At 45.5% G+C, this 13650-nt stretch overlaps 1 protein-coding gene and 1 pseudogene across 3 annotated transcripts in view; both read right to left on the bottom strand.

Annotated features, from left to right (window-relative positions):
* The window catches only part of MTHFD1L (methylenetetrahydrofolate dehydrogenase (NADP+ dependent) 1 like), a 148852-nt gene that overhangs the window by 47317 nt on the left and 87885 nt on the right, over positions 1–13650 (bottom strand). For all 3 annotated transcript variants that reach the window (XM_069955376.1, XM_069955374.1, XM_069955373.1), the window contains 4 exons: positions 13284–13423; positions 12931–12972; positions 10982–11082; positions 6492–6669 (listed from right to left, as the gene is read on the bottom strand). In XM_069955376.1, coding sequence (XP_069811477.1) covers positions 6492–6669; positions 10982–11082; positions 12931–12972; positions 13284–13423 — 461 coding nt within the window. The remainder of the gene's footprint in view (positions 1–6491; positions 6670–10981; positions 11083–12930; positions 12973–13283; positions 13424–13650) is intronic.
* LOC138774611 (U2 spliceosomal RNA) lies at positions 7424–7597 on the bottom strand (annotated as a pseudogene).

Below are 13650 nucleotides of genomic sequence, written 5' to 3'. Positions count from 1 at the left end.
AGTCTTCCAGTACTTATCAGCTGCTGTATGTCCTGCAGGAAGTGGTGTATTCTGACACAGTGCCCTCTGCTGTGACCTCTGTCCATGTCAGGAACTGTCCAGAACAGGAAAGGTTTTCTATAGGGATTTGCTGCTGCTCTGGACAGTTCCTGACATGGACAGAGGTGGCAGCAGAGAGCACTGTGTCAGACTGGGGAGAGTACACCACTTCCTGCAGGACACACAGCAGCTGATAAGTACTGTAAGACTTAAGATTTTAAACAGAAGTTAATTACAAATCTGTACAAGTTTCTGATACCAGTTGATTTCAAAAGAAAAAAAAAATCACTGGAGTTCCCCTTTAATCACCTGTCTGCTTCCAAATTTCATCTGAAACTGGGAGGAAACCCCTATTTGTGCTCCATTACTGAAATCATTGATTTCTACAATACATAACCCATCCATGGTATTGGACAATTCGTTCATCTCCCCTCTCTTCTCTTGGGTGGTGATTTGGTACATTATATCTGATCAAATGGTTTTCTAAGAATCTCTTCTATAATAATAATAATAAAAATATTTTAGTACCTTTTTTTACCGTGTGTACGCTGGAGGGAGCATATGCGGGAAGTCCTGACACTTGCAGTTTGCTGCAGTGTTTTTCTATTTTTGACTGTATGTTCGCCCCGGCAACGTATAAACTGCATAGTGTGAACAAGTGTAAGTGGAGTGCCGGCTATTTGTTTGCTTTTTATGTCTCTATGACATGTCAGAAGTTTTTGGTAAGCACAGTGACACTTTAGGGGTACAGCTGACGTTTTCCCATGGTGACATGTCAGAATCTTTGGTTGGTCGTGTTCCAGGTGCAGATACTGACACAATCAGCGTGGCGCCCCCGTTTCTGATCAGGTCGGTTCAGCAGTTCCTGGAAAGCCAAGCGAGTCCTGTACAGACTATATAGATTTTTCTTTTATGGGCCCATACAATGATTGCTCCAGTCTCTGAGGAGAGATGAACTGGAGGTGATCAGAAATAAAGGGCAACGGGGTCATATCTGCTCAGAGCTCCCTAATGCAGATGGTGAATGAGGCCTGGTCATCTGCTCCAGTAACACTACTGTGCCACAACGATATTCATGGCCACCAAACCGTAATCCAACTGAGCATCTGAGGGGGGCGCTGAAGAACTCATCCATAGAGGCCGCACCCCAAAACTTCCAGGACCTCCAGCCAATGTGCTGGAACCTTCACAGGTCCTGAAGCCCTTAGTAAAATTGTTTATTCAAGAATTAAAATAAAAAAATATCACAAACATTGTAGACGGTCGAAATAACAACTGTGCAATGAAAGGAGCGAGTGGCGATATGAACAAACCACTGTCCCAGATCTGGTCTCACCGGCAATAGAGATTTCACAATACAAAACCGTCATTTATCTCCATCGATTATGCAGATTGTAACGCAACCAATAACTGCACGTCTCAGGCCCACCAACCCAAAATCGTGACTAATATTACACGTGTTAAATCATCAACAGTAGAAACCCCGTTACATGAAGCGATCAGGCCAATTCGGACAATTATCGCTCCGTGTAATAGAGATGATGATCATCAGCTGATCGGTACTTTTAGGTCCAGACCTAAAATCGTGAGGCATCAGGCGCACATCGATACGTGTAATAGTGATCATGTGCGGCTGACGACTGATGATTGTAGTGTAAAATAATAAAGTACAAAACTAGAGAGAAAGGAGCTGCTGCACCTCACACCCAACGCCAGGATGTTGGTATATAATTTGATCAAACCATATTGCCTCATGTACTTTATTATTTTACACTAAAGGCAAGGGCTGCACGGACATCACTAACGATGTCCATGCAGCCCTTGATGCCCAATAGTCGGCCTGTATAATTGCTAAGTAAATGAGCGCCGATCTAGCTGATCATTGCTCATTTACAATTTAAGATTTGGGCATATAGGAGCCCAGCAATAAGAGGAAAACAGATCATCATAAGACAAGACTATGGGGAGAGAAAGGGAATGGGGGTGTAGGGTCAACACCATCAAGCTAGGTTACACAGGAGGTGTCATAGTTGACCATATTTTCTGGAAATGATCGATCCGACCTTCTTGTTAAGCAGACAAGTTCTCTACCGTCTGACTTCTTGTATCCGATTGCCTCCAGTATTTAGCTGCTGTCAGCATGTGGAGAAGCTGCCAGGTTGTCTGTTACGGTAAAAGATAATGGAGGGGTCTAATGGGAGGATATGACCAAGTACTGCGGCCACTAGGCCTTGAAAACCTTCCCAACAAGGTTTTAGCAGGAGGCACTCCCAAAAAATATGAGGGAGGGATCCAACCCCTGACACGTAGCTGCGAGGCTGTAGGGTAATGGCGGTGTAGAAGTTCAGGGTTATGGTACCAGAAAAGAGAATCTCATAGGGGATCTCCCTGTACGGAACACATGCTTGAGACTAGGGATGGTCCGAACAGAGTTTGGTTTGGGTTCGTACGAACCCGAACTCTGTATCCCAGTTTTCCAGGCGGTTCTCCCGCTGTATCCACCCGCTCCACGGAGCGGACAGACAGCGGGAATCTGATGCCGAGCGTTTGGGTTCATATGAACCCGAACCTCGGAGGGTTCGGACCATCCCTACTTGAGACCAAATGATCTCCCACCAAAACCAGAAAAGTTCATTGTGACGACATCCTTCTGTGATCGAGCTTCTCATCGAAATGTACAGAATGGATAGGACATAAAGGGGTACTCTGACTATTTTAAAGTTCTGACATTAATCTGCTGGGACTCGGGCATTTCTGATATGTTGTTGGTTTACTGTTACCTGCCCTCTTGGTGGCAATTGTTTGTTCATCTTATGCTACTGCTATATCAGAGTATGATGTATACGGTTTGTTCTTTTTCTATTGTAAAAACCCAATAACCTTTGAAATATAAACTTCTGATATGTTGCTGCCCTGGCGGAGAACATGATCTCCCGATCCCCGGGGGTCCTTCTACACCATCTCCAGACTCGTCTTAGCAGTGACAGCCGGCGTAGCCAATTACTGGTCGTGATCATTTCTCTCTGACCAACTTGGCCAGTACTAAAAAAAGGAAAACTACACCTGACTACTCCTTCACTTACTGCGAAAACTACATATAAAGCCGCCAAATTCAGCTGTAAACTTATTGCTGAATACCATAATCTACATATAAATTAAAGCGCATTCAGGGCGATGGATTTTAAATTTTCCCCTCAATGACCCGATGGGATTAGAATAGTAAAGCTTTATCATTTTCTAATTTTATGGTGTGTTCACACCTACAGGATCTGCAGCTGATTTTCTGCAGCAGATTTCATATAAATAACTGAACACAGCATCAAATCTGCTGCAGATCTGCTGCAGATCCTGTAGGTGTGAACGCACCCTTAAAGGGGGTTATCCTGGATTAGAAAGACATGGCTGCTCTCTCCCAGAAACAGCTCAGTTTGGATGCGGTTTTGCAGTACACTCTCACTGAAGAAGTGAATTGAGAAGAGTTGTAATGCCGCACACAACCCGAGGACAGGGGGTGGCGCTGTTTTTTTTAAAAGTTTTTTTTTTAGGGCCCTATTCCAAGGGCCAAGCAACGATGTAAACGAGCGCCGATCTGCTAGATCTGCGCTCGTTTACTGGGCCTATTCCACGGCCCCGATTATCTATAAGCGAGGGCGGCAGGGACATAGTTACCGATGTCCTTGCAGCATACATTACCTGCAGGGCTTCTCCTGCGCTCAGTCTTGAGCAGAGGAAGCAGACTGAGCAAAGGAAAGTCCTGCAAGGTAATGTATGCTGCTCTGCTTGAATAGTCAGTCACCCCCGCGCACCGCTATTCCACCGTTGCGATGTGCTGGTGGCAAACGATGATTTTCAGTTTAAACCTAAATGAACGATCAGCCGATGACACGATCATTGGCTGATCGTTCTCTCTATTCCACCGAGCGCTAATCGGCCGATTATCGCTCCCGTGGAATAGGCCCCTAAATCTCCCTTTAATATTTTGTTGCTCTGTTACTGGTGTATATCTGTATACTATGTGGCTTGGCTTGGCTGGGTTCACACTGTGTTGGGTGCATTCGCGTGCATGAGTTTTTATGTGTTTTTCAATCAACTTCTATTATAAACAGAGGATCTGAAAATGGATCAAAATGCTTTTTTTTTGTGGTCGACCACGTTTTTGTGTTCGCTAAAAAGAAGAAGATGGGTTTTAATTAGTTTTTTTATCCCTTTTTTTAGAATACAAGTTGATAGAAAAACTGATCAAAACTAATGCACACAAACACACCCATTTTTAATGTTTATAGCAAAAAAAAAAAAAAAAAAAAAAAAGGATTGCAAAATACGCCCCAGCCTTCGAGAATAAAAAAAAGTGATACTATATAAGAATCTACAATCCCCCAAATCTCCTTGGTGGCATAAGCTTTCTGAGCCTGCTCCGAGCAGATAAAGCGGCTTAGTGTCCGAGCTGAATTTATTGGGAGAATCTGGAAGAAAAGTGTAAACAAAGGAGAGGTCTGCAAAATGTAAGTCTGCGTCTCTGCTCCCCCCCCCGACTCCGGCCACTCCATAGTAAGACCATAAAAAGGAGTTTACCATTCCTGACATAAAGTGAACTAAACTGTTTAAACCATTTAAGGTCAGAAGGAGCGGCGGCTGATCCTCCGGCATTCACCATGAAGAACGGCCGCCTGACCAGCGCAATGCTAAACAATCGCCAAGAGGCCGATGCCCCAGAGACAGGACTCCCAAACTCTGCTTCTCAATGACAGAAATAATATTTACCCCGGCAGCACACAGGTTTATACAGCTTATAGATCCCCCAGACACAACATGGAGGCCGTCACACTGCAACGGCCATAAATCTACAGCTGAAGAGGCTGCGGAATTCTCCGGCCCCCGCAGTATATCACAGGCCTCAAAATTATTTAAAGAAAACAAAAATACAAGTTTCTTCCGCGCCAATAAATTTACAGAAAGGAGACAGGTCCCCAAACGAAAACCAAAGTTACAGCATGTCATCTATAGACAAACATGGGAAATGAATCCGGGACTAGGGACATTATTTATAGCAACTGTCTAGTCCTGTCTGGGGATGGAACGCACTAGTGGGGGCTTTAAAGGGGGAGCTCACAAAAAAAAATGTTTTATTTCAAATGAACTGGTGCCAGAAAGTTATATAGATTTTTAATTAACTTCTATAAAAAAAAAAAAATCTCCAGTCTTCCAGTACTTATCAGCTGCTGTATGTCCTACAAGAAGTGGTGTATTCTCTCCAGTCTGGAGAGCAGGAGAGGTTTTCTATGGGGATTTGCTGCTACCCTAGACAGCTCCTGACATGGACAGAGGTGGCAGCAGAGAGCACTGTGTCAGACTAAAGAGAATACACCACTTCCTGCAGGACATACAGCAGCTGATACGTACTGGGAGACTGGATGTTTTTAATAGAAGTAATTTACAAATCTCTGGCACTTTTTGGCACCAGTAGATTTGACAGCAAGTTTTTTGGGTGTACAAGCCCTTAAAAAAAAAATTACATACACTTTTTTTCTGTCCCCGTTGCTCTTCTTCTGGCTCCCAAATTCAAAAGTAAATGGACAGGTATATGTAGTGGGAATCACCTCCCATCATCTATCTACAATGTGCTGATACCTAATAAGATCAGCACCATGTAGAGATCCAATGCTATCATCGGTTCAGCAGTGATTTATCGCTATTAGAGGTGGTCCCCCTCCCTGTGTACACAGCAGAGGGCGGCATCAGATGGCTCACAAGTTCTCATTCAGTCACTGACATCTTTCATGGCTGTATCCATGTATTCCCAGACTCCCTAGGGCTGCATCCTGCTTCAGCAGCCACCGCTAATCACATGGCGCACTGGATTCTCCGCTCAACTCTGGACACAAACATTCAGCAAATAAGAGATGGCACAATAAGACTTTACCAACCACTGGTTCATTCTTTGGACGGATGACGGAATCCGCGCGCCCATCTCAGTCGGTGAGTGGGTGCAAACACTGGATTCTGTGATGGATTTTTCGAAGTGTGCACATAACCTCAAAGATGAGGGAGCCGCGAGCATTCTGGAGTTCTCTCGCGCTCTAATTTGATTACCGGTGGCTGAAGAAGTTGGATATAGCCCTGGAAAACATGGATATAGCCATAGGCTATATCCAACAACTCCAGCCACCGGTATAGAAATGCCGAATGGTTAGACATGAGAGTGTGAGTGTAATATTATATATATATAATATATATATATATATATATATATCTCCAGGACTCCCTAGGGCTGCATCCAACTTTGTCAGACACCACTAATCAAATGCTGAGCGTGAGGACTTAGATTAGAGAAAGGCGACTGGAGCATTCTGACTATTATCCGAGAACATACCAGGGCCGCAGGCATCACATTTACTTTACATTCTGATTATTATAGGGATGCAGCATATAACAGGGAATATTAATCCTCGTACCTCCAGGTCATAGAGATATCTGAAGTCGATGTGTAGGTCTGCGGCTTCCTTCACGGCCTCAGCCAGTTCTAGAGCTCCTCTGCCACCATATGACCAGTGGTTGCAGGGAACAGCATCAAAGGCCCCAGAATCCTTAGCGATCCTACAGACGAGGTCAATCTCAGCCTGAGTGTCCGTTCTGTGGGGGGGAAATGAGATTTTTTTTTTTAAACAATCCTGTCTTACACAATCATCATGCTTTTGAATACATTAATAATGTGTCAGGTCACAGCTCTCCTATAACATGGGGGGCGCTATCTGACCTTACCTTAGGATGGTCTTCACCCACATGACTATGTCCGTATTCCATCAGTCTGTCACAATTCACACGCGTTACACATCATCTCTATGCAAGCCATGGCTATATACGTTTATGTTCTAAATGGGGGTTGTCAGACACCTATCGGGGTCCCCTGTGTCCATGGTGAAACCCCACAGTCAGATCTTTCTTTCCCTTGACATCTACTGTGAGGGCAAAGTCCGGACAAGCTTATATGCATCAGACTGCCGACTGTTCATGTGGGGTTGGTCACGGCTAATGATAAAGAAAGATCCCACTAACTGGGAGTCTGAGTCTGAAAATCCTGAATCCCGGTGATATCAGAAAGTTATATAGAGTTGTAATTTACTTCTATTAAAAAGTCTGAAATCTTCCCATACTTATTAGCTGCTGTATGTCCTGCAGAAAGTGTTTTTTTATTTTCAATATGACACAATGCTCTCTGCTGACATCTCTGGCTGAGACAGGAACTGTCCAGAGCAGTACAGGTTTCCTATGGGGATTCATAGAAAACTGAGACTGGGTTCCTGTCTCGGTCAGAGATGTCAGCTGAGAGCACGGTGTCAGACTGAAAATAAAACACTTCCTGCAGGACATACAGCAGCTAATAAGTATGGGAAGACTTAAGTATGGCAATACCAGGTCAATGCCTGGAGAGGACAGAGCAAGCTCTTTTTCCATCTCCCTGTTCTAAGAATCCATTTAATATATGGTCCCCAGATAGAGGACGTATCAGATATTATACTGATAAGAACAGATAGACTTGGGACTATTTAATAGAAGTAAATTACAAATCTATTTAACGTTCTGAAATCTCTTGATTAGAAAGAAAAATATTTTTCCTGGAGTGCCCCTTTAACACCAAGGTTTAGAAATGGTTTAGAAAGCTGCTGTGTTGTATACCCCCCCCCCCCTCCACTGTGTCAGCTCCTCTGTACCTGTATACCCCCCTCCACTGTGTGGGCTCCTCTGTACCTGTATACCCCCCCTCCACTGTGTGGGCTCCTCTGTACCTGTATACCCCCCCTCCACTGTGTCAGCTCCTCTGTACCTGTATACCCCCCCCCCCCCACTGTGTCAGCTCCTCTGTACCTGTATACCCCCCCCCCCCTCCACTGTGTCAGCTCCTCTTTACCCGCATACCCCCCTCCACTGTGTGGGCTCCTCTGTACCTGCATACCCCCCCTCCACTGTGTCAGCTCCTCTGTACCTGTATACCCCCCCCCCTCCACTGTGTCAGCTCCTCTTTACCCGCATACCCCCCTCCACTGTGTCAGCTCCTCTGTAACTGCATACCCCCCTCCACTGTGTCAGCTCCTCTTTACCCGCATACCCCCCTCCACTGTGTCAGCTCCTCTGTACCTGTATACCCCCCTCCACTGTGTGGGCTCCTCTGTACCTGTATACCCCCCCTCCACTGTGTGGGCTCCTCTGTACCTGCATACCCCCCCTCCACTGTGTCAGCTCCTCTGTACCTGTATACCCCCCCCCCCTCCACTGTGTCAGCTCCTCTGTACCTGTATACCCCCCCCCTCCACTGTGTCAGCTCCTCTTTACCCGCATACCCCCCTCCACTGTGTCAGCTCCTCTTTACCCGCATACCCCCCTCCACTGTGTCAGCTCCTCTGTACCTGTATACCCCCCCCTCCACTGTGTCAGCTCCTCTTTACCCGCATACCCCCCTCCACTGTGTCAGCTCCTCTGTACCTGCATACCCCCCCTCCACTGTGTCAGCTCCTCTGTACCTGTATACCCCCCCTCCACTGTGTCAGCTCCTCTGTACCTGTATACCCCCCCTCCACTGTGTCAGCTCCTCTGTACCTGTATACCCCCCCTCCACTGTGTCAGCTCCTCTGTACCTGTATACCCCCCCTCCACTGTGTCAGCTCCTCTGTACCTGTATACCCCCCCCTCCACTGTGTCAGCTCCTCTGTACCTGTATACCCCCCCTCCACTGTCAGCTCCTCTGTACCTGTATACCCCCCCCCCCTCCACTGTGTCAGCTCCTCTGTACCTGTATACCCCCCCCCTCCACTGTGTCAGCTCCTCTGTACCTGCATACCCACCCTCCAGTGTCAGCTCCTCTGTACCTGCATACCCCCCCCTCCACTGTGTCAGCTCCTCTGTACCTGCATACCCCCCCTCCCTCCACTGTGTCAGCTCCTCTGTACCTGCATACCCCCCCTCCACTGTGTCAGCTCCTCTGTACCTGCATACCCCCCCTCCACTGTGTCAGCTCCTCTGTACCTGCAGTATTTTTCATTCCTACCTCCCCCCTGTCCATATGTGCATAAGTTTTAGGCTTCACTTGTATGGCCCGTCTCCTTTGTATGGCATGTCTCCTGTTTGTTTCCTGTTTCCTCCCACTGAAGAGCTTCTCTTCATCCTCCTTGTCTGGCAGGTACTGCTGTCACAGCCAGAATAGGTTACATGGGGTTCGGCCATCTAGTTACCCAGGAGGACCTCCATCAGTCAGGGAACAGCCCCATCTATCGCTCTCACGCTGCAGGCATGCAGGACTGAATACACAGCTGTACAGTATGAAATATGATCTGGTGTCAGTGATCAAATGTTTATTCGTCCATCAGGGATTTGTCATAAAGACAGAAGCTTCATCTTAATGTGGAGCCTAGATCAGGTTACCGGGAAAATCTAAACAGAAAGGCTGAAGTGTCTGCTGAGTATTCACTCTCACAGCTTAGACTGCTGTATAATGTCCTCCATGATGCTGCTATTTCTGGTGTGCTGTAGAGACATAGAACAGCAGTATTTCCCATCATGGAGGACATTATACAGCAGTCTAAGCTGTGAATCTGGTTCTGGGTGAGATCTTATACTCAGAGTAAACATCTGTAGTCTATGTTTCTGTATATGCTTCTGCTTCTCTCATCTTTACAGACATACATTGGCAGCATGTAACCTAATCCCTCAGCAAGCTGCTTGCCCCTTATATAAACACAAGACAGAAGTGAGATGGTTTTCATTTAAAGAGAAGTCCTGTGTCTGACATTCTTTCTCAAAAGAGCAGGGAAGGGGTGGCTGACCATAACATGCACCTACCTCCCTGCTCCGGCCCTGCCATCCACTCTTCTGCGTTACAGTTCCCCACCCCCCAAACTGCTTCCTGGACTGAGCGGGGACTCAGGTTGTCCATGGAACCAGAGCGGAGAACAGCGGACCTGTGCTGGAGCCTGATAGATAGGAGCACGTTGTTATGTTCAGCCAGTTCTTTTTGAAAAGAATGACCGACACTGAACTTTTCCATTAAAAGGGAACCAGCCACAATGAAAATCCTACCTACCTATCGGCATCATGTTACAGAGCAGGAGGAGCTGAGCGGAGGGATATAGATCTTTACAGGAAAATATTTAGGATAACTTGTAATTTATTAATTGAATGTTTCCATTCTAAAGAGTCCAGTCCATTGAGTGACCCCGCCCACTGGACTCCTTATCATAGAATGAGCAGGGATTTCAACCCATTATAGAGAATCTTTTCCCACAAAGATATATATCAATCTGCTCAACTCTTTCTGCTCTATAACGTGATGCAGATAGATTACAGAGCTTTGTCTTGGTGACAGGTTCCTTTTAAATGACTTTTTGGGGGGTGTCCTTGTACTGCACTTTTTAGTACTTTGCTCCCCTCAGCTTCGACTTGCTAAGACAGTCCACCATACCTCTACTAACCTATAAAATATATTGTAGATTCCTGCAGTGTATGCTTAAGAAGGCTCCAGTATATGTAGGAGCCAAAATGCGTCACTTTGCACAATAAAAATTTCTGCTGGATACAGTCTGCTGGACACCGCCCCGATGGACACCGCCTGCTGTTGGAGTACTCTTTGCAAGCACTAAATTGTAGCCCTAAGGTACCCTGCTCTCTGAGTCAATGTGAAGGGAGTGTCTTGCCATCTGGTGCGGTCCAGGCCAGTTTCCCTCTACTTCCTGCAGTGTATAGCAGACACAGGAAGTAATATTCAAGTATGGGTCGGACATTTGGCTGCAGGAGTCACAAGCCTGGCAACATTGTCCGTAATCTACTCATTGAGTGATAAGTCAATAAACCTGTTTAATAGGTTACATGTAGATTCAATTAATTTACTTTGGGCACAATTTCCCCAGCTCCTGTTTAATGCAGATAGTGTACTTTATTACACTGGGGAACTTACTTGAAGATATTTAAGGCAACCACGACCGGAACCCCAAACTGCTGAGCAATCTGGATCTGCTTCTGTAGATTGCAGCAGCCGTCCCGAACCAGCTGGAGATTCTGCAGGCAGACAAGAAAGGTTTTCTTACAGAAGATGAATGTGCACAGGTCATGCGCCAGATAAAAAAAATAGCATTGTTTCCATGCAGCCTGTGAATTATTAATAACTGCTGTTGTTAGTACTTGAGCATATGGCTGGGCTAATGCGTTCAAGCAAGCTGCATGAGACCTGTCCTTATTATGCTGGAGCTGGCAATACTACAGCGAGCAGCGGCAATGGGGAGACGGTGTGCTCATAGTCACAGCGCCACCTACAGCCGAGACCCAGAAAAACAAGGGGAGTTATAACCTATAGGAATCATCTCTGGTTAATAATGCGGACAACCAATATAATATGATTGATAGATCGATCGATAGATAGATAGATAGATAGATAGGAGATAGATAGATAGATAGATAGATAGATAGATAGGAGATAGATAGATAGATAGATAGATAGGAGATAGATAGATAGATAGATAGATAGATAGATAGATAGATAGATAGATAGGAGATAGATATATTGCAGCTTATGGGTGGTGGATTATTAGGTCAGTACCTTAGGGACAGGGATGGGATCAGAATAGATATCCCAGGCCCCACTAAATTATTAACTTAATCTGACATCTAATTGTGTGATCTGTATGAGGGATCTACGCCTCCAGCCATGTAACGTTATACGTTTATAGAAATGGCTGGCAGTGTTATATGAGCCATTACACAGAAAGGACAAACAATTTACTGTATTCCTGTGGCACGACGACTAACGCTGTCCAGTGCACACCCTTCCTCTGTCACCATCTGGACACCGCCTCTCTATATACTTCTCTTGGGCATTTGGACAAGTTTTACTTTTTGCCTTTTACCGGGTTATAGATTTTGCATTGAAAAACAAAAGCTGCAAGTTAAAGTGAAATCAATAGTACAAGTGATTTTAAGAATTTTTTTAATTAGGTTTTATTAGGCATAAAAAAGCCTCTTTCTGTACTCAAAAAGCAGTTTTCCAACCTCCCCCCACACTTCCTATCTGTGCATTATCAAGCAAATTCCTCTTCATTACAGAAGAGCGAAGTGAGGATGGGTTCTGCTGAGACAATTATAACCTATGGAGGAGGGAGGGGTCAAGGGGGATGAGTGAGAAGGGAGAGCAGAGAAGCAGCTGTACAGTTTGGTGACTGTCTGGGCACAAAACGCTGGATTCACAGGTCAGAACGGTCAGTGCTGGTCTGGAGGTTTGATGAGAGAAGATTGCAGGATGATAAAAAGGAGGGGATAAAAAGTTTGCCATGGGGCCCAGACATTTCTAGTTATGCCTCTGCTGGAGAAGCAAGACAGCAAGAAACTTGTAAGGCCAGGCTCACACATTTGCAGTTGCAATGCAGACCTAGTCCTAATGCATGTTGCTGCCATCCCCTAGACATGGCTAAGACTTGTCCAGACCAGGAGTAAATGCCTGCCATGGTTGCAGGTAAAGCCATCTCAGAGGGGAGGAGGAAGGGGGAGGGGGGCGAGAGAAAAAAGCTCACACAGATTTTTGTGTCTTCAGCAGAAAGCAGCAGCTGAGAACTGGGGGAAGGAGACTGAATAGATAACAAGTATGGAAGGAATTGTTAGTCTCACCTTGAGCAGCAAGTTATGTTTGAGTATGTTTGAGTGGAATATCCCTTTAATAATAATCTCCTGAGAATATGGTCTACATGACAATGGTAAATTATACTTTTCCATCCACTTTACACTAAAGCTAGTGAAATTGTAATCCCCTCCAATATAATCTTATTAAAATAAATATTTTCCGCCTGCCTTGGGCCAACTTGTTAGACCTGTCAGACGGCGCAGGTACTGATAGAATAGAACAAAAATATACATTACCTCCTCGGTGTACTCCCTTGCTAGAGGAGCCCCAGCAGTGACCTGAAATCAAATGACAGCACGCTGTAAATTACCATTTCGATATATGGTTTAGTTATTATCTACACAATGGAAAATGTGTTCATATGGGGTTTCTGCTCTCTAATGATAGAGGGAAAAAAACATTCAATTTCCTTCTAAAAAGAACAAAAAAAATTGTGCATTTTGAGTTTGTTGGGTTTTCCTGTGGATTTACAGCATTTTCCTAGTCAATAGATTGTCTGCATAATGCAGCATGGACCAGATCCCCCAGTAACCAATGTTCCTTGTAAATACCTCCGACTAGCAGTTTTAAGACGTTTTTGGAAACTTACATTGGGTCCTCCTCCGTGCATCTTCAGAGCCCTAATGGTGGCCACAAGGACAACCACGTTGGGAACCAGTCCAGAAGCCCTGCATTTGATGTTAAAGAACTTCTCCATACCAATGTCTGCGCCGAAACCGGCTTCAGTCACTAGAAGACAAAAAAGAAGCACAACTCAGCATGAATACACAATAAAACACCCCCCTGCCAAAGCTGCTATACGTTTTAATAGGAGTACGTCAACCATTTTCAATGTCTGATATAGTGCTGGGGCGGGACAGCGGTGCGACCAGAGCGCAGTCAGTGCTGACACCAGTCTCGGAGCTAGTGGTGGGAGCATTCAGCAGGGGTCCTGAAAACACCACAGGAGAACCTCA

Source organism: Dendropsophus ebraccatus, chromosome 15 (assembly GCF_027789765.1).
Source record: "Dendropsophus ebraccatus isolate aDenEbr1 chromosome 15, aDenEbr1.pat, whole genome shotgun sequence".
NCBI lineage: Eukaryota > Metazoa > Chordata > Amphibia > Anura > Hylidae > Dendropsophus > Dendropsophus ebraccatus.
This window is presented reverse-complemented; position numbering and strand designations above follow the sequence as displayed.